General features: G+C 36.2%; 3 protein-coding genes and 2 long non-coding RNA genes across 9 annotated transcripts; 3 read left to right on the top strand and 2 right to left on the bottom strand.

Moving 5' to 3' along the window:
• Nucleotides 1-620: 620 nt before the first annotated feature.
• On the top strand, nt 621-1628 carry LOC143305141 (uncharacterized). The gene is made up of 3 exons (XR_013061843.1): nt 621-753; nt 931-1060; nt 1149-1628. It is a non-coding gene; the product is annotated as an uncharacterized LOC143305141 (long non-coding RNA).
• Nucleotides 623-5018, bottom strand: LOC117162380 (uncharacterized). Of its 4 annotated transcripts, none has more exons than XM_076627764.1 (6): nt 4902-5018; nt 4133-4336; nt 3377-3664; nt 3276-3291; nt 3008-3112; nt 623-763 (listed from the first exon to the last, which is right to left on the bottom strand). In XM_076627764.1, exons 3-6 carry the CDS (start codon nt 3575-3577, stop codon nt 717-719), a joined length of 369 nt encoding a protein of 122 aa, XP_076483879.1. In that variant the 5' UTR covers nt 3578-3664; nt 4133-4336; nt 4902-5018; the 3' UTR covers nt 623-716. The 4 variants fall into 4 exon arrangements, with proteins under 4 accessions (XP_076483879.1, XP_076483878.1, XP_033200170.1 ...); XM_076627763.1 differs by lacking the exon at nt 4902-5018 and adding an exon at nt 4574-4745; XM_033344279.2 differs by lacking the exon at nt 4902-5018 and having other exon boundaries at nt 3377-3602; nt 4133-4433.
• Nucleotides 5019-6807: 1789 nt separating this feature from the next.
• Nucleotides 6808-8897, bottom strand: LOC117162359 (uncharacterized). The gene is made up of 6 exons (XM_033344226.2): nt 8865-8897; nt 8469-8664; nt 8241-8376; nt 7856-8005; nt 7595-7724; nt 6808-7476 (listed from the first exon to the last, which is right to left on the bottom strand). The coding sequence occupies exons 1-6, from the start codon at nt 8895-8897 to the stop codon at nt 7288-7290; spliced, it is 834 nt and encodes a 277-aa protein (XP_033200117.1). The 3' UTR covers nt 6808-7287.
• Nucleotides 8898-10069: 1172 nt separating this feature from the next.
• On the top strand, nt 10070-15746 carry LOC117162371 (uncharacterized). Of its 2 annotated transcripts, none has more exons than XM_076627759.1 (9): nt 10070-10352; nt 10661-12672; nt 12988-13090; nt 13789-13976; nt 14055-14437; nt 14574-14898; nt 15019-15103; nt 15313-15442; nt 15543-15746. In XM_076627759.1, exons 1-9 carry the CDS (start codon nt 10132-10134, stop codon nt 15567-15569), a joined length of 3474 nt encoding a protein of 1157 aa, XP_076483874.1. In that variant the 5' UTR covers nt 10070-10131; the 3' UTR covers nt 15570-15746. The 2 variants fall into 2 exon arrangements, with proteins under 2 accessions (XP_076483874.1, XP_033200143.2); XM_033344252.2 differs by having other exon boundaries at nt 13000-13090.
• A 1649-nt stretch (nt 15747-17395) lies between these two features.
• On the top strand, nt 17396-18072 carry LOC117162356 (uncharacterized). The gene is made up of 2 exons (XR_013061842.1): nt 17396-17716; nt 17788-18072. It is a non-coding gene; the product is annotated as an uncharacterized LOC117162356 (long non-coding RNA).
• The last annotated feature ends 258 nt before the right edge of the window (nt 18073-18330 follow it).

Here is an 18330-nt window from a genome sequence, read left to right on the forward strand (position 1 = left end):
TCTGTACAATGGAACTACCTTTTAGATATATGAAACGCAAGGGAGTAGTTAATCAATTACACACACTGTATCGTAAGAGAAAGCTAAATACCTTGAACACTAATGTTTCTGTGTAATCATGTTGTATAAAAAATAATTCGATACAACTGTACGCACGTACTTAATACTTGGACAGATCTGGATTTCTGTGCCAGAGTGTATTTAATTCATACCTTCCAAACTTTCGAAAAGAGCAAATCGTAGTAGCGGGAAACTAAACGACATGGAACGAAAAAATGTTTACTATCGAAAAGAATGACAAATTTTATACGGAAAACATGTCTATAACGTGTAAAATAGCATTTTTGAAATTTAACACACTCTGGTTTTGGTGCCCATATGTATGTTCAATTACATATTGTGTGTGTGCGCGTGTACATACATACATACATACATACATACATACATACATACATACATACATACATACATATGTATAATATAATAATATAATATAGATATAATAAAATATAGATATACTATATAATCAAAAGGTCTACAATGTGTAACTGTTCAAAGCCAGTAGTACGAAAAATCGAAAACCTGTCGTTGCTCGCACTTCACTAAATTACATTAGTTGACGGCGTTCACGACAGTTATTCATGCTGTTTATTATTTAATCAATTGGATTAATGGTTGCTCGGCAAAGCACGGTAATTCCGGGTGACAGCGAACGATTACGGTCTCGTGAAGCGATATCGGTACGGTGTCCAGGTGAATAATTCTATGGAAAGAATAGATATACGAATATAGTATACCAACAATATAATATATAGTATACATTCTGTTAAGCATGTGTTATGCCAAAGGGTTACAACGTGCATAATGTTATCGCGTCCCGATACACCTTTTCACATTTGTTGATAATTAATCTTTATGCACAAATTACAGGAAATTATCTGGAAAAATATGCATATATTTACATACTTGTGTGAATTTATCTGCGATTACAAGACTAGAAAAGCACGATACACAGAGAATTTTCGTTGAAACGAGTATCGAGATGCCATCGACACGATGTGTATGTATTACATCGTATTTACATATATATGTGTGTAATCATAACTACAACTATATATATATATACCTATATATGTATCGGTGGACAGGTTTGAGTTAATGAGCGCGTCTGATAGATGATGATGCGCGTTATTATACATTGTCACGCATGCTAGGTGATCTTGGTGGCTGCTGTTGTAATAGCTGCGATACTACAGGATACGAGGATAAGATGCATGTTGAACGTTAGGCATGCATCAGTTACTTAGTAATGAAAATGAACGAGGACGTCTTGATCTCGTTTCTTAGAGTATTGCGTGTCAAATCTTTCGACATCTCGAATTGAATTACGTGTTTCTCGTCGAACTTGATAATACGTATGTAAGTAAGTAAGTACATATAACGCATACATTTTTCTATAAAATCGGAGATTTATTAAATATTACATGGAAACAAATTTCCCCGATTCATATTATTCCTAGTAAGAATTTCTTGTACTTGTAATATTCCCTAATATCGAGTAATGTTCAAATTCGAAATGCATATCGATCAACTTGATCGATTCAATTATAATAAACGTGTATTTCTTCTTTCGTTTTTTTTTCTTTTCTTGCCTCCACCGCCATCATCTTAGCGTACAGTTCACCTTATTCTTACTCTACTTTGATTCAAAGCATATCATTCTCCGAAAAACATTTCTTTTTTCGTTGAATCGTACAACGGTATTCAAAGGACGCGAGATAAAGAAATAAATGAAAAAAAGGCTATCCGGTCGGTACCGTATCTGAATTTTAAATCTTGAATTTATTCGCAACTTGGAATAGTAATGTTTAAATTAGCGATAGAAAAATTATTTACAAGTACTGCCACCTCACCGATTTCGATGATTTTCGAATATGTTGTAGAAATCGAAATCAATATTTTGAACAACTTTTCCTGTACATATAATCCCCGCTCGGTCTTTACTTCCGAGATACCCATCGAAATATTTTTCAAATTTTTATTCTGACGTTACTTTGAAATTAAAGCGAAACTTGACGTAAAGTAATCGAAATCAGATCAAAATTCATTAATTGCTCGATGACAGCTTGATCATCTGTATTTGGTTAGATTTGAGTTAGGTACTTTAAATAGGTCTCTCATCTCGCTGGAATAGCTAAGCCAATAGCTTGCATTTCCTTCTCATCTCCCTTTACTCCTAGAGTAAAAGTGAGAGAAATATTTTCATGGATGTCTCGGAAACTCGAAAGATCGAGCGCGGGTAATACTTATCGGGAAAATCGATGAAAATGTTGATTTCTTCTACGATATATTGGAAAATCATCGAAATCTGTGAGGCGATAGTACGTGTAAGTAATTATCAAAAGTTTTCGTTCCGTCCTCGAACATGAAATCATCTACTACCGTAAATAACACATACACTACCACTCATAAATATTCGACCGATCGACGCTTCGATAGTAATATATTTTTCGCAGTAACGATATAGTACGTACATATGAATTCAACCGAATCGTACAAATTCACGAATAGAAGTAAATTAATGCCTAGAAATAGTAGTTTGTAGGTACTTACGGAATCAACAGATTACAAATTTACATAACTTACCAATAGCACATTGCATTACAGTCAAATAGGTCTGTAAACTACATTTTTGAAGATTGGAGGATAAATTGCACATTATCTTTAAACGATAAATTCCACCGCGTCGAGATATTCCACGACATAACGCCATATACATATAATTCTAACGATCGTAAAAAACAAGGTTATCATCGTAAAGAATAATGTAGATCCTCGTTCTATCGTAAAGAAGCAAGCGTTCCGATACTTATGGACGGTAGTGTATACGAAAGTTTCGTGCGATCAATCAGCTTGACGATCAAATTAACGAAATGAGTCGCTACAAGAGCGATGCAAAGCTACGATGTTTGAACATTGGCTAGATTCGATACGCCCTACGATTTACCGTTGCTAGTGAAGCATGGACAGAGCGCGTTCAGTATTCGACTGCAGAATCCACGGGCACGATGATTCCAACCAGCGACGCTACCGATACCCTTCAGTCTACTTCCTACGCAAACAAATATTCTGTTTCTTTTACTGAAACTAGGGAACAAGCGATGAATGAAAATAAGCTTGCAGACATATTTATCTTGCTTTCTCGTCATGCCTTTCTATCGATTATGATGCCAAGTACGTAGAATTCTTTTTTTATATCATACTATAAGGCTTACCTTCACTGACAGCTTCCTGAAACATGAAATTGTCAATGAATAATTACGTTCGACAGCGTTTTTTTGAAAGTCGACGAACAAAAGATTTGCGTGTCACTCGCCTCCGTCAACACCTTCCTTTTTGATGCTTCCGTGATCGCCGTTTGTATAACTTCACTCACAAACTTGCTCGTTTCTCTCATTAGCTCTTCGTCATCTTTGAAAGCCTCTCTCTGTTGTTCCAGCGTCCCAGTAGTTAGCATCTTTTCCCGTTCCTCCATAGTCCATTTACAAGAAACGGTATTGTTCATTTCTTCAGTCATAATTTCTACGTTGATGGGCTCGAATCTGATTAATTTTGACCAGTGATATTCTTAGAATATTTCAGTGAAATATTCATTCTGTCGAAACTGCGAACGAGTATATATCTTTCTTTTTCTTCTTTCCTTTCTCAAATAATTTCATTAGGAACAGAAATTACATATACAGACTTTCCTATCGATACAACGGTTACAACGCTACCAATACTGCGGCTGCTAGCTCACAATTCTGTTATATTTAATATTTAATTTGACATAATACAGAATAACCAAAAATAATACGACTCGTCGATAAAACGAGCACAATTTAAATCATATCCAATTTGACTGTTATTTTTTCACCTTCGCAAATAATCGTAGTTGAATTTTTCTTAAAAGATGTTATTGCGAAATGAAAAAACTGCTCATGACTGGCATGATACAGGCTGGGTACATAGGAGGTGTTGGTAGCACCATACTAACAGTTGTTCAACGGAATTGTATATGTACATTTATCGTATATTGTTATCAGAACGGACAAGAAAATGGAAAAGCACAGATAATACCCGTTTTACTTACATTTGCGGAGAAACTCGAAGAAAAGGCGATTGACCTTTTGGGCATATGTGGATATCGAGCTACAGGTGGTGCGCATTCGTTCTACAAGGGAGACCGAGTGTCGACTATTCAATGTCATGATGTATTCTTTCGACCTTACTCGAATCGATTTCCTTTCAACCTTTCCACAGTCCAAGTCCGTCTTAATCAATTAATCCGAGTTTTCTGTGAGGATTTACTTGATTTTAGTACAACTGCAGTTTCGACATCCTGTTTTTGTTCACGTCTAGCTCCCTGCCTCTCTCTCTCTCCCTCCCTCTCCCTCTTTCCCCTTCCTCCCTCCCTCCCTCCCTCCCTCCCACCCTCTCACCCTCTTACTTCTTCCTTCTTTTACTCTTCCTTCCCGTGAAAAAGCAAAATATTAATATATCCGTGTAAACTAAATGTGAGAATTGCCGTTACCGTTACTGTTACAAGATATATATATATCTCGGAAAGAAGAGATCATACGCGGGCACGAACGATAACGACCGATACGCATGTCCAAATTGTGCTTCGCGGTACGCCCGACCACCGACCAACACTGATTCGCCGCGTAACGATCGAACGTCTGCCAGCGGTGTCAGCCTCGGCTACTGGCTCAGTTTGCCTGACTGAATATCACCCCGGGGAAACGTTTCGGAGCATGCGTCGACCTCCACGCGACTATTAACTACGTACTTGCCTTCTAGTTGTGCGGTTTATTACCCCCTTTCTCACACTTCTTCGCTCTATTCAATTTCATATTTACCTTTCATATTTCCACACTTTTCCTCTTTCTTCCTTCCTCAATTTCACAACGAAACTATGATTTTTCTATTTGTTCTTCCTACTTTCTCCCAATTTTTTTCACATATTTACGCATTTCCATTGCAAATATACTCCTCGCCAAGAAGATAGCCCATGTGTGCTATCTTTAATTTCTCAATGACGCGTGTAGAGTTTTTCATCTGTAACGTATAATATCAAAACATTACGAGCTCAGAATATGCGGTTCGTTGAAAATAATTAAAGATATTACGAGGTTTAGTGTGTAACGAAAAAAATTGTTTTATTCTAAAAACGAAATGATAGCACACTCTGTTAACATGTTTAGAAATTGCTCGGTAGTTTACGATCTATCAACGAGTAAAGATTACAGTACAATATTATATAAATTTCCAAGTATAGGACGCGGAAAAGAATTAAACGAGTCTGAAAAAAAAGCAAATTCTTGAACTAAAACAGCAATAGTAATAAGAAGAAGTCATAAAGTAATACACAATTTCTTAAAAAATGTTGAGGATTATGGCAAAAAGAAACGTATTGGTCGGCCGTCATCGTTATCCGATCGTGATAAGCGAGCAATTTTGCGTGTAGCTTCCAACTCGCAGTTAACGACGAAGCAAATAATGGAAAAATCTAGTGTTAGTGCCAGTGTTTCGAGTGTTCGTCGAGTTCTACTATCCTGCAAAGATATTAAGAGGCCGAACTTGAAAAAGAAACCTTAGTTAACAACGAAACACAAAGTAGAACGTTTACGCTTTGCGATAGAAAGAATGCATTGGAAAAAGAAATGGAGAAGGGTACTATTTTCAGACGAAGAAGATTCAACTTGGATGGTCCTGATGGGTTGCAATATTATTTTCATGACATAAGAAAAGAGACAATGTCAGCAATTCGACGACAAACGGGAGGAGGGAGTGTGATGGTTTGGGCCGGCATCGGTTATTTCGGCAACACGTGTATCAAGTTCATCAATGGGAGAATGAATAGTGTCCGATACATAAATTTAATCAAAGAACAAATAAATAATCATGCAGAACGCATTTCTCGACCTGATTACATCTTTCGACAAGATAATGCATCTGTACACGCATCAAGATTAGTCCAATCATACTTTAATGAAAATAATATATCTATTTTGCCGTGGCCTGCACGCTCCCCGGACCTTAATATTATTGAAAATTGCTGGGCAGAACTTGTTCGCGGTGCATACGCGAATGGGATACGTTAAGTCAAAGTTATATCCAAAAACTATATAAATCGATACCAAATCGTACAATAGAAGTAATAGAAAATAAAGGGGGGTGTACCCATTATTAAATAAGTATATATGTTTGATAAGTAATTATTGTTAGTTACAATTTATGTTGATTATTATTTTCTTATTGTACGTGTGCTATCATTTCGTTCTTAAAATAATATTTTTAAAAATAATTTGAAAATAATATTCCATAATATTTTTGCTTATTTTCAACGAATCGCATATTCCGAGCTCATAATGTTTTGATATTGTACGTTACAGACGATAAACTCTACACGCGTCATTAAAGAAATTAAAGATAGCACACCTGGGCTATCTTTTTAGCGAGAAGTGTAATATTAAGCACGTTAATAGAGATTCAGTTTTATTTTAAGAGACACAGATATATTAGATGCATCTTCAAATAATATAGAATGGAAACTATTAATCGTTGAAACGATACCACATCTGTCACATCTGTTACATATAATTAGTAGAAAGTAATTAACTTATATATTTTACCTGTTATACATTTTAATATTTTCGTCGTTCCTCTTCTGTAGGTATCTTAGAGATGCAAATATGTCTGTGATGCGCCCGTCCCCCTAAGGGCAAAAACCTTTCGAAGGTGAGCGAAAAGAAGGCGATACGGAAAGAGGTAAAGCTAGTAGGAGGGAAAAGGAAAGGAGAGTAAGCAAGACAGAAAGAGTGAGAGTGAGAGAGAGTGAGCGAGAGAGAGAGAGAGAGGGAGAGGGAGAGAGGGGGAGAGAGAGATGGAGAGAGAAAGAGAGATTTCTAAACATAGTAGAAGATCAATATTGTTAGATATTTAACCATTTTCTGTTTTATTCTCTGTATCATTAAAATTACTCTTGTGCAATAGATATTTACCATAAGTACTTATTGCAAAGAATACTATTCGTTGGCTATACAGAAAAAGTTAATCGAGATTGTTGAGATAACGGTCGTTTATCTCTAGATATGAAATGACGATTATATGAAATTTATTCGACGTGAATTGGATTAAACAACTGTTCGAAAAATCCCTTTTAATTGAATTTTATCTTAGATGAACGAATATCTCTATTATAAAATGTGTCTCCATATGCATATATCGCTTATTTTACTTTCTTTAATATCTTCTACTTTTCCTTTTTTTCCAAGACATACGCGCACAATATAATTTCCAATTTCGTTGAATGATTCTTGCTGCATGATTTGCACGAAAATATTCTACGTTCGCTAAGAAAGCTCTCTTTACGTCTAACTCGCTTTCCTCCTTTAATCGTTTATATAAACTACGTTGAGCAACAAGGTGATCCTGCAATCGTACATGTATGCTTGGATGACTTTCTAAATGTTTCATTTTTGACAATTGATATTTTGATAACGCAGACGATAATATGTAACAAATAGATATAAAGACAGATTGTACAGACCTGAAGAATGGCATATTCTTCGTTCAACAGATTCTGTCTGATTCGAAGACTAAGTTTATACACATAAAGCGATCCGATATTCCTGTCGTATTTTTCAAATTGATCCAAACATCGTCTTCTCGCTTTATAACTGCGTGCCATTGCATTACATTATTAAATGTAACTAATGTTCATCATACAGTCATTTATAAAAGACATGATAAAAATAATGATAATAATAAGAATAGCAATAACGATAATAATAAGAAGTTTCTTCTTTACCGTTCATTGCATAAATCGTTCATTCTCAAATAACATATTCCGTCAAGAGATTTCAAACGAAGATCGAACCACTCAACTTCTACTTCCACAGATCTTTTTCGTACTTCATTCCTTAAATTTGTAGCGGACAACTTCGACGAGAATTTGGCTCTAAAATATTTACCTCTTGTAAAATATATTGTATATGTATACGTATACGTACATACATATACGTATGTATAGATATTCATTTCTATAATTGATATATTAAGCATAATATAGTAAACTGTATATTAGGTATACATTACATTAGGTATTACAACACGTATTTCAGATTCTATGAAACAATAATGTTTTTCACCTTATTTTCGATTTGCTTGACAAGAAAGGATAAAAAGTTACTTACGTTCGCATTTTTATCTTTTGTTTCAAACTTTCTCGAATATTCTTCCTTGCGAGTTTTCTTCTTTCCCAATTTAATTCAATACTTTGCAAAAATTGGTTCGAGTCTGATTTCTCATTTTCAAGTAAAATTTCCCACTCTATTGAAAAAATGTACGATGTTGTTACGGATCATCCGCTTTACGTAGAAACATACATACATACATAAATACATACATACATATATACATACGTGTCATTTCAAGTTTAGCTTTGTCAATGTTTCTTGTAAAATCATATAATTCAGTGTCCCAGGTTGTTTCCTTTACGAAATGCTGCTTCGAATTAGCTTTGATCAAACAACAGAATAACTCAACTTTTTCGAATAATATCTTTTTTCGTGAATAGAAATCTTGTTCAGTTGTTTCTCCAACTTCAACATTCGAATGCTACATACATGTATAATTTATTCATTACCGAACAAGTAGAACAAATTTTCATATAGAATGAATTATTAAAGTTAATAATTTTATAAACAAATTGTCTAGAAATGCCGTATGCGTTATCGTTCTTTCCTACACACACACACACACACACACACACACACACACACACACACACACACACTGGTTGCTTTTCGACTACATACTTCTTTTGTGAGAACCGTTAAATATCCATCCATTTGGTCAACCTGAATTTAGAATAATATGTATATGCGTATATATGTGTGTATATATATATATATATATATATATATATATATATATATATATATATATAATATGTCCTCCCTTCTTTCAATCAATTGTACAATTGCATAAAATGTGCCACATCGAATTGGACCCGTACACTATATGCGATCGTTCGTAAGCCTACGTGAAATACATACACGTATGTATATAATCAGATTATTTAGTTTTCGGTGTCCATAGTTACGAGTTGATGATTACCGGATATTACGTACACGCACATTTGTTGTCTCTATATGACTTTCGTGAGGAATATCAACATGTAGATGTTAAATCGAACTTATTTTTAACGATAAACTCAATTCACGATTTGATAACATTTTATTTCGCATGATATTTAAAGGAACTAATTAAAATGAAAACTCGTTTAAATTCTTTAATACATATATACATATATGTATGTACCTATATACACGTGCCTGCGTAATTATATAGATGATTTATAATCGAGACCATTTGAGAATTCAGGAGTTGTATCGTTTTCTAATTTATAAAAATATCCATAAAAGCAAATTTATATTTGCAATTCAATTAAATTATTATCAAAGATTTCCACTTTAAATTTATATTTTAATAATCATCTTATTTAATGAAGATTAACCTGGAACAGAATACCAGATTTCCTTTCTGATAATATTAACAAATTAAATTGTATCGATTCCAAGCGCTTAAAATCAGTATTGTATCGTAAATGTTAGTGTCATAGAAAATTGTATCCGAGATTTGAAAATGATCAACGCTCTAAATTGTAAGCAGTATGCATAGTACATAGCACACATTTACATTTACATATGTACATGTATGTATACCAATAATGAACTGTATTTTATACACCGTGTTTCCTTCATATTTATAATAATCCAAAGAATATATTGGTTAATCTATATAAGCAATATAAGCCAATAATATTGCGTTGTTTCTTAACTCGTTTCCTAATCCCATACGTAATAATAATGTTAATCGAAATTTTTAGTATGTTTGCACATACATAATTCGCTGTTCAACTCTGTTATCATTTAAGTTAAATTGGCTGCAGTTTGGTTGCGCTAGTGTTGCTGCTAGTAATACGCCAGTGCTGCTACGTGGATGCGATTGCCAGAATTATTAGTCGATTTCAAGTCCAAGTATCGTTGGATGTGTTGAGGAGTCGTCTGCGATACAATAAATATGGCGTACCGTGGTGTGAAAGGTTCTGATCCGTTTGTTTCGAAAACATCGCGAAATGAACGTTTTGCGCAAATGTCAAAGCAAGAGCAAATTATTCAGCAAAAAAAGCTTGAAATACAAGCAAAGATGCAAGAGCAAAAAGCAAAAGAAGCTGTGGAAAACTTGAAAAAGACAAATACGATAGCTCCGAATTTGATAGAAAATAAAACGAATTCTTCCAAGTAAGTAGAGCTATATCACTTCCAGAATAATTTCATATTTATTATTGCGTGAATAGATTCCCTTTTTGTAATTTTTCGTATTAACTGTTAACACTTTAACTTAATTAGTTTTCATGTGTGAATAAAACTGCAGTGTGGATGTCAAAATACTGATAACAAGCTGACAGGGTTATGGAAATATTTATGTATTATAGTAATAGTTTTAGTCTTTTGTTATTTGTTGTAAATAATCACCTGTTGATTTAGTACTTTGATTTAGTAATATTTTATATCTATATCTGTATCTAACGTCTTATGTTTCATTACAGAAAAGACGAAAACAAGCCAGTGATATCTCAAACCATTAATTTATTTGCTAATGATGGGAGCTTTTTGGATCAATTTAAAAAAATTGCAAGTAATAAGGTAACAGGAAAAACAGAGACGATGTTTCCTTTGAAGATAGAAGAAAAAATGGAAGAAAGTGCACAGGATAAGGAACGAAGAAGAAATAACGACAGAAATACAGACTGGGAAAATAGGAAAGACCGCAGGAGGGAGGATTCTCATTGGGAAAAGAGTTCTGACAAAAGACATAGCTCTTCTTCCAGTCCGTCTCCTACTAAACGTTCAGCATCTCAAGGTCCAGAAGCTAGACATTCATTTAATCAAGTAACTTCTAACGATCAACGTATGCAGCACAGCAATCAACAGTTTCTTTCTCGGAATGGAAATCTATCTGCTGTTCCATCCCTTGCATCTCAACCTATAACGTATCTCACAGGTGTACCATCACCTAATGTGAGAAGTATCGTAACCAACGTACCTCCTCCAAATTTATCAAAAATGCCTCCTCCGAAAAGTATGTGTAGCACTTTCCCTAGACTGGATGACCAATCTGGAGATCCAAGAATGCCAATAACATCACCTCATACAGTCCGTCCACTTCCACCTCCACCTCCACCTCCTATACCTGTGCAACCTGTTCCACCAAACACCAGCGTACCTCCACCAAATATTCATATTTCTCGGACAATGCCATCTAATTTACAAAGTTTACCACCACCACCACCACCACCTTCAACCGTTCCATTAGCATCTTTATTATCTACATCGTCATTAACGTTGCCAACGTCATCAACGTCGCCAACATCGTCATTGCTGTTATCATCCCCACCACCACCACCACCACTACCACAATCGTCCCCATTATTCTCATTATCATCTTCCTGCTCTACTTCTTCTGCTATCATGCCCTGTTGCCCCAATTCCTCCTCCTCCTTCTCCTCCTCCACTTCTTCCTCTTCTTCGTTTACATTGACATCAACAACACTACAACTACCTTCATTGCTAAAATCGCCATTGCCGTCGCCATCGCCATCGTCATCGTCACCGTCATCATCGTCCTCGTCATCGTCCTCAGCATCATCGTCATTGACGCCATCGTTGTTACCGTCCTCTTCGTCATCATCGTCGTCATTATCCTCATCGACATTATTATTATCGTCGTCGTCGTCGTCGTCGTCGTCGTCGCCGCCGTCATTGTTGCCGCCGCCGCCGCCGTTGTCGTCGTCGTCGTCGCTGTCGCCGTCGCCGTCATTGTTGCCGCCGCCGCCGCCGTCGTCGTCGTCGTCATTGTTGCCGCCGCCGCCGTCGCCGTCGCCGTCGCCGTCGCCGTCGCCGTCGTCGTCGTCGTCGTCGTCGTCGTCGTCCTCGTCGTCGTCGTCGTCGTCGTCATCGACGTCGTCGTCGTCGTCGTCGTTGTCGTCGTTACCGTCATCATCGCCATCAACTTCTTTGTCATTATCTTCGTTATCGTCCACATTATTGGTATCATCAGAATCGAGTACGCGACGACACTTAGCTTCAACCGGACAGCAATGCGGTGTACCACCTCCTACACCATTACAACCTATGAACTTGCCACCTCCAAACATTCCTCCTCCTAATATGTTACCAACAATGACACAAATGCCACCAAGCATAATGTCGATTCCGGCTACGCAGACAATCGTGGTCAGTGTACCGAATGCGTCAAACGTGCCAAATGTCCCAAACGTTCCACCGCCAAATGTAATATCATCTGTGATGATGTCCGCTCCACCACCAGTCCACAATGTTGCCTCGAATATGAATTCAATTCCAGCGCCCAATCTTAATATTCCACCTCCGAATGTACCACCACCTTCTTTAATTCCAAACGCCAGACCGCCGCTTTCTTTAATGTCGACCAGTTACCCTCTTCCTAATCAAGTCGCTCAGGTACCTATGGGACCACCTAATGTACAAGTGCCACCACCAGTGAGGCCATTGACTGATCTACAAGCCTCTGAACAGCTAGGTACGATATGTCGATTATTTTCATTTATTTCTTCGTTTCGACGTATCGCCGCGTGTTTATATTTACAAAGAACAAGTTATTTCCTGTAAAATGGATTACTTGTTCGCGCAGTCCAGAATATGTAAGTGTGCGTGCGTATGCGTATGCGCGCGCGCGATACGCCGAATACAAGACGCGTGGGCGAATACGAAACTTGCAAAAAAGCAAATTCGTGCTGATCATTCGTGTAGACGAATACGTGTTCTACACTACAGAAACAAAAACAAAATCCAGAGTTTTTAGCGTTGTTACGCATGTCTGACAAAGGCTTCTAAGTGTGTCCCGTAGAGGCTGAGCAGCTGGCACGCATCGTCGCTGACTGTGGGGATGAAATCGAACAAGAAGCACGAGAGAAGAATGCCCAAGATCCTAAATTATGGTAACTACTGTCCTCTCTGGTCCCCCATCTATAGCGTCTTTATACGTGTAGCGTTTGCACATATCACATTTTCTTTATTTCACTTTACGTATCGTTCGTTCGTCTTTTTTGTACAACATTGCTCTATTTTAAGCACTAGATACAGCATCTAGGTGTAATGTATTACGATGCTTGCTTTGTCTGTACCACTTCTCCATTCTCTACTTCCTTTCTAATCAAGTAGCGAAATCTTATCGATAATATTTGATAATAACGATACGTGAAATTGTAATTAAAATTTGACCAATAAGTTTTTTAATTATACATATATCGTGCGTTGATGTCTTTCGTGAAAACGTGAATGTCTTTCTTCATTTCTTATTTACAATTATTTATAATTACTATTTTATCCTCCGTAAAACAACATACGTTAGAGTATGTTCCCCTAATTAGTTTATAAAATATTTCTTTTATAAAATAAAGACGATACCTAAATTCTTCAATGTAATTGCCGAATCAAAAGCTTGACATATTGGACGAACATACGAATATACGATTTGTTTTCTTATAAAACACCTGTTATCTTCTATTCTTTCTTCTTATTCCTTTTTTCTTTTATTTTTTTTTTTTTCTCTTTATTGTGTCTCTTTTAATCTAAAGGAATTTAATTTAGGAGACTATGTTACTCGTCAGAAGTTTTAAGTTTTGTTTTAATCAAGGTTTCTGCACCAAAAGCAAAGTGCAGCCTATATGCAGTACAGGGGATTGGTGGCAAAATTTCGCACTGAAAAATCCGTTAAGGAAAATAAAAACGCCGGCGCGGAACTCTATTGTCCGGAAGAAGCTCTCAGCGATAATGACGATAGCGATCAAGGTCCTACCGCTAACAAGCATGTTTCACCACAAAGTATATATAATGTATATTTATTTTTGCATCGTGTCATCGTCTACCATTATTGATTGTAATTATTTGTACATTAAACAGAAAAGAAACGAGAGAGAGAGAGCGATAACAATTCTACAGATCGATCAAAGGAAGACAATAAGGAAGAACGTAAACGAAAAAGACGTAGCCGATGGGGTGATCCAGATAATAAGGTGCCTGTAGCAGAAATGAACACGTTAACCAGCCATAATAAACAGCAAAGTAGTAGTGGCTTTTCACAGCCAGGTATCGCGATTCCTGGACAAATTGGACAACCGGCTGTTATAATTCCATCACCAAAAGTGCAACGTACGGAAACAAAGAACCCTATGTTAACTAAAATATCAAGGAACGATCCAGCCTTGATACAATATGCTCGGCAAACTTTTGGTACGTTAGATCTCACTGAAGAGCAATGGAAAAAAGCCGAAGATCATTACAAGGTGACAAGATTGTTTATTTTAAAATTGTTTTATTTCAAGCGTTCATTTAAGATTTAAGATTAAGATCGAGCTTTGTTAATTCAACTATGTGTAATTTCTGCCAACTCACTCATCGTTTATTCTAACTTTCATTCAGATAAATCTTCTCTACCAAAACTTATTAAGAAAAAGAGAAGAAGTAAGACGTTTAGAAGCACAGGGCAAGCACAAATACGAATACGACAGTGACGAAGAGACGGAAGGTGGTACTTGGGAACACAAACTCAGATCTGCCGAAATGGAGGCTACTCAAATGTGGGCTGAAGAATTGACGGCCCAAGCAGAAGGAAAGCATCATATTGGTGATTTCTTGCCACCGGATGAACTTAAAAAATTTATGGAACAATATAACGCAGTTAAGCAAGGGAAGGAACCTGACCTTAGCGATTACAAGGAGTACAAACTAAAAGAAGATAACATCGGTACGCAGCTTGCCTTTCTTTGCGCGTGCATGTATTTACATATATATTAAAATATATATGTATCTTTTTGTCAGTAAGTTATGTTTGACAACCAAATTAACGAAGTTTGCAATTCTTTAGGATTTCAGATGCTACAAAAACTTGGTTGGAGCGAAGGACAAGGATTAGGTAGCGAAGGCAATGGTCGCATCGAACCCATTAATAAGTAAGTAGTTCCTGACTGATTGTACTTATTATATTCGCGTTGATTTCACATATAAACATATAATACATGTGAATTATTTCTATGATAGAAGTTTGCCGTATTATTGAATTTCCTTAGCATTTTATTTGATCTATCTGTGACCATTTCCTACTTTATTTATTAATACCAATATCTTCGATGTTGTACCGACATTTCTCATTTTTCTATAGAGCAACCAATAGATTCGACAGTGCTGGTTTAGGTTCCGAAAGACCGGATGGTGTATCCAGGGACGACGATGAATTCGATGCCTACAGAAAGAGGATGATGCTTGCCTACAGATTTAGGCCTAATCCTTTGGTAATTTTGTCAAACATCTAAAAAATTTCGGAATACCAAAGTTATGTTTCATATGCTTAACCACTAATCAAATGTTTATTCTTCTTCCCTTTATTTTTAGAACAATCCTCGAAGACCTTATTATTGAGAAGAAGGTGACATTAGTAGATCGTATTCGAGGCATTATATATCGTGATGTTCCATTTAGTTGGAAGATAAATTGTCATTATTTTGTACATTTGAAATATAATACTGAACGTACAGATTACGGTTATAGTTACAGTGACATAATAAATGAAATCCCAATCTTGTTTCTATTTCTATAGATGTTTACTCTGTTTTTCTTATTGTATGTATGTACGATTATGAATGCTCATTAGAATTATTAAATGAAATATGAACTGTGAATGTTTTGTTACATATATTATTTGTACGTAGGTTTCATATTTGATGCACCGTGCGATATGTATTGGATTGTAGAAGCATCGATTAAGTACAGAGTAGACGTAACATAATTATATGGGGCTTTGTGTCTCACAAATTCCAACTGAATACCAACTTCAAAAAAATCAAAGTATTTCCTATTACATTGGACAAGCGTGCTTAAGCGCTTATACATTGATCGATCTGATTGTTGCATTGCCCTAATATAGGGAATATATCACGCTTCACAGGTCACATGGTCCCCCAAATATGGGACACGTAAAAGCAGCGACAGGTGTCAGCTCTATCCTGTATTCAGTCCGTGACAAAACATTCCGGTTAATTTGTGTCGATAAATGAAACAATTTTACCGATCTACATACATACATACATATGTGACGATACCTATGTATACTTGAATTTATAATGTACTCTTCCCCGTTCCCCTCTGCTTTCTTCCTCTCTTCATTTTTATACTACTATCTATCTCATTGTCAGTCTGTCGGTTTACTATTTTTCTTGTACATCTTCTTTCCGATCGTATCTTGTTACTTTTTCCTTTATCACATTTACCGAATTACTGTATTGCATTCTTTTTTTCGATTTTGATTAAATTCGTTATTTAATCTTTTTCATTTCTTCATTCTCATCGTTGTCGTTGGAATTTTAATGCATATTTCACATCGATGCGCCCTGATAATCATGGAATGCACATTTCACAGTAATACCGAGTATGCCTGTTCTCGTTTCTTGATCAACAATTGTATCGACGTCTCGATCAAGGTGAAAAGTCTGACACGTTCTCTTAGAACGTAAGATCATGACATTCTCGAAATATTTCACACAAGTTCTCTTAGATTCGGAAAACAATGTTTTGATTTGTTCGTAATCTCACACGAAGAGTATAGATACGAGATAAAAGCTCAGCTATAAATAACTGACGACATTTATCTTATTTAAAAGCAATTTTCACCTTTGAATTAGCTTACCTTAATAATAGTTGTTTCCTTGATCTTCATTTTACGTTTAAGTTATGTAATTTTAATTCTCGTTCCAACTATTCTCTAACACATTTTAATTAAAAGATAAATAATGATTTATAAAAAGATGATTTATAATCATTACGAAAAAAATGAAAGTTATCAATACGTTAGATGCAAATATATTAAATATTAGATAGATATCGATGCGATATAGATATGTATTTACAAATTGATATATCATACGCAGGTAATGTTCGGTTTATCTCTGTTTATTTCTCAATCAACTGTAATCGATATTGTCAGAAAGTCAAAAGTAGGAGTAAAATGGCTGTTGGAACTGTTGAAAGTTTGGAAGCACGAAGAACGGCAGCAGTAAGAATTAAAACAGTATTTACGATGTATGTAGTAGTAGTATAGAATGACGGGATAACTCGTACTATAGATGTACTCAAATAAGCGAAGGGGCAAGCAATGATGGGAACTGACAGTCGTATTCGCGTACGGTCACATACATGTATGTCTTCGTTTTATAAGTGACGTCATCTTGTTCCTGCGATAGGAACTTCTCCTGGTGACGCTGGCAACGATATCAGTCAAGAAGGGGTAGAGTGGTAGGTAGGGTGAGAAAGAGAAGGGCAACGCAAAGGAAGGGGAAGAAGAAGTTGCAACGAAACGGAACAGTACGAATTCAAACGGATCGAACCGTTTCAGATCGGATCATAGCCTTACAGAGGGAAAGGACGGAAAAAGACCACAGAATGGTCGGTAGATCAGTGGGGAGAGGTACAAGCACTCTTTCAAAGCGGACACGTATGTACGTGAAAGTAACTCTTACTATTCAGCGGCGATCGGGAACTTGTTGGTGCTTTATGGTGTCGGCAGTCTGGTTGTTTGTATCGAATTTAAAATACGGTGCGCATAATTGCCTATTACTGTTGTGTATTTTGCTCGTTATTTCAGGAGACGTACAAACAATAAAGTGAAAAACATAAGAATAAGGAAGGGTGATGCACAATCGTATATGACATAGAGTTTGTCTATGTTTCAATTCATATCGAACTTATATATCTAGGAAGAAGAGAAGAACGGATAGATCATCGAACTTGGAAGAAAACGGAACAGGTGTCATACGCAACATTCGGTGCGAAGTGCGCGTAATCATCGAGATTCAAAAGAATTAAATAATGGTTCTGATTTTGTCTGTGGAACAGTTGCGCACATATAAATACAACAAATTGACACGGTCTTTTGTCTTTCTTTTTTAAGTCGTTTCTAAGAGACATAGTATACCGCGCACACCGACATATACATTTTGTTTCATTTTTAATACGTTTATTTTTTATACGTTTTTTTCGTCCGCTTCTCTCGGAAAATCTCTATCTGTCAGTGCACAGAAATGAGACATTGATTATACTAATTACTCATTTACCGTGTGTGTGTGTCTTCATCAAGGGAATGTCAATGTTCGTAATGACAACGGTCGTGTATATTTCGATCAAGGTG

The sequence above is a fragment of the Bombus vancouverensis genome, chromosome 2 (assembly GCF_051014615.1).
Source record: "Bombus vancouverensis nearcticus chromosome 2, iyBomVanc1_principal, whole genome shotgun sequence".
NCBI classification, from domain to species: domain Eukaryota; kingdom Metazoa; phylum Arthropoda; class Insecta; order Hymenoptera; family Apidae; genus Bombus; species Bombus vancouverensis.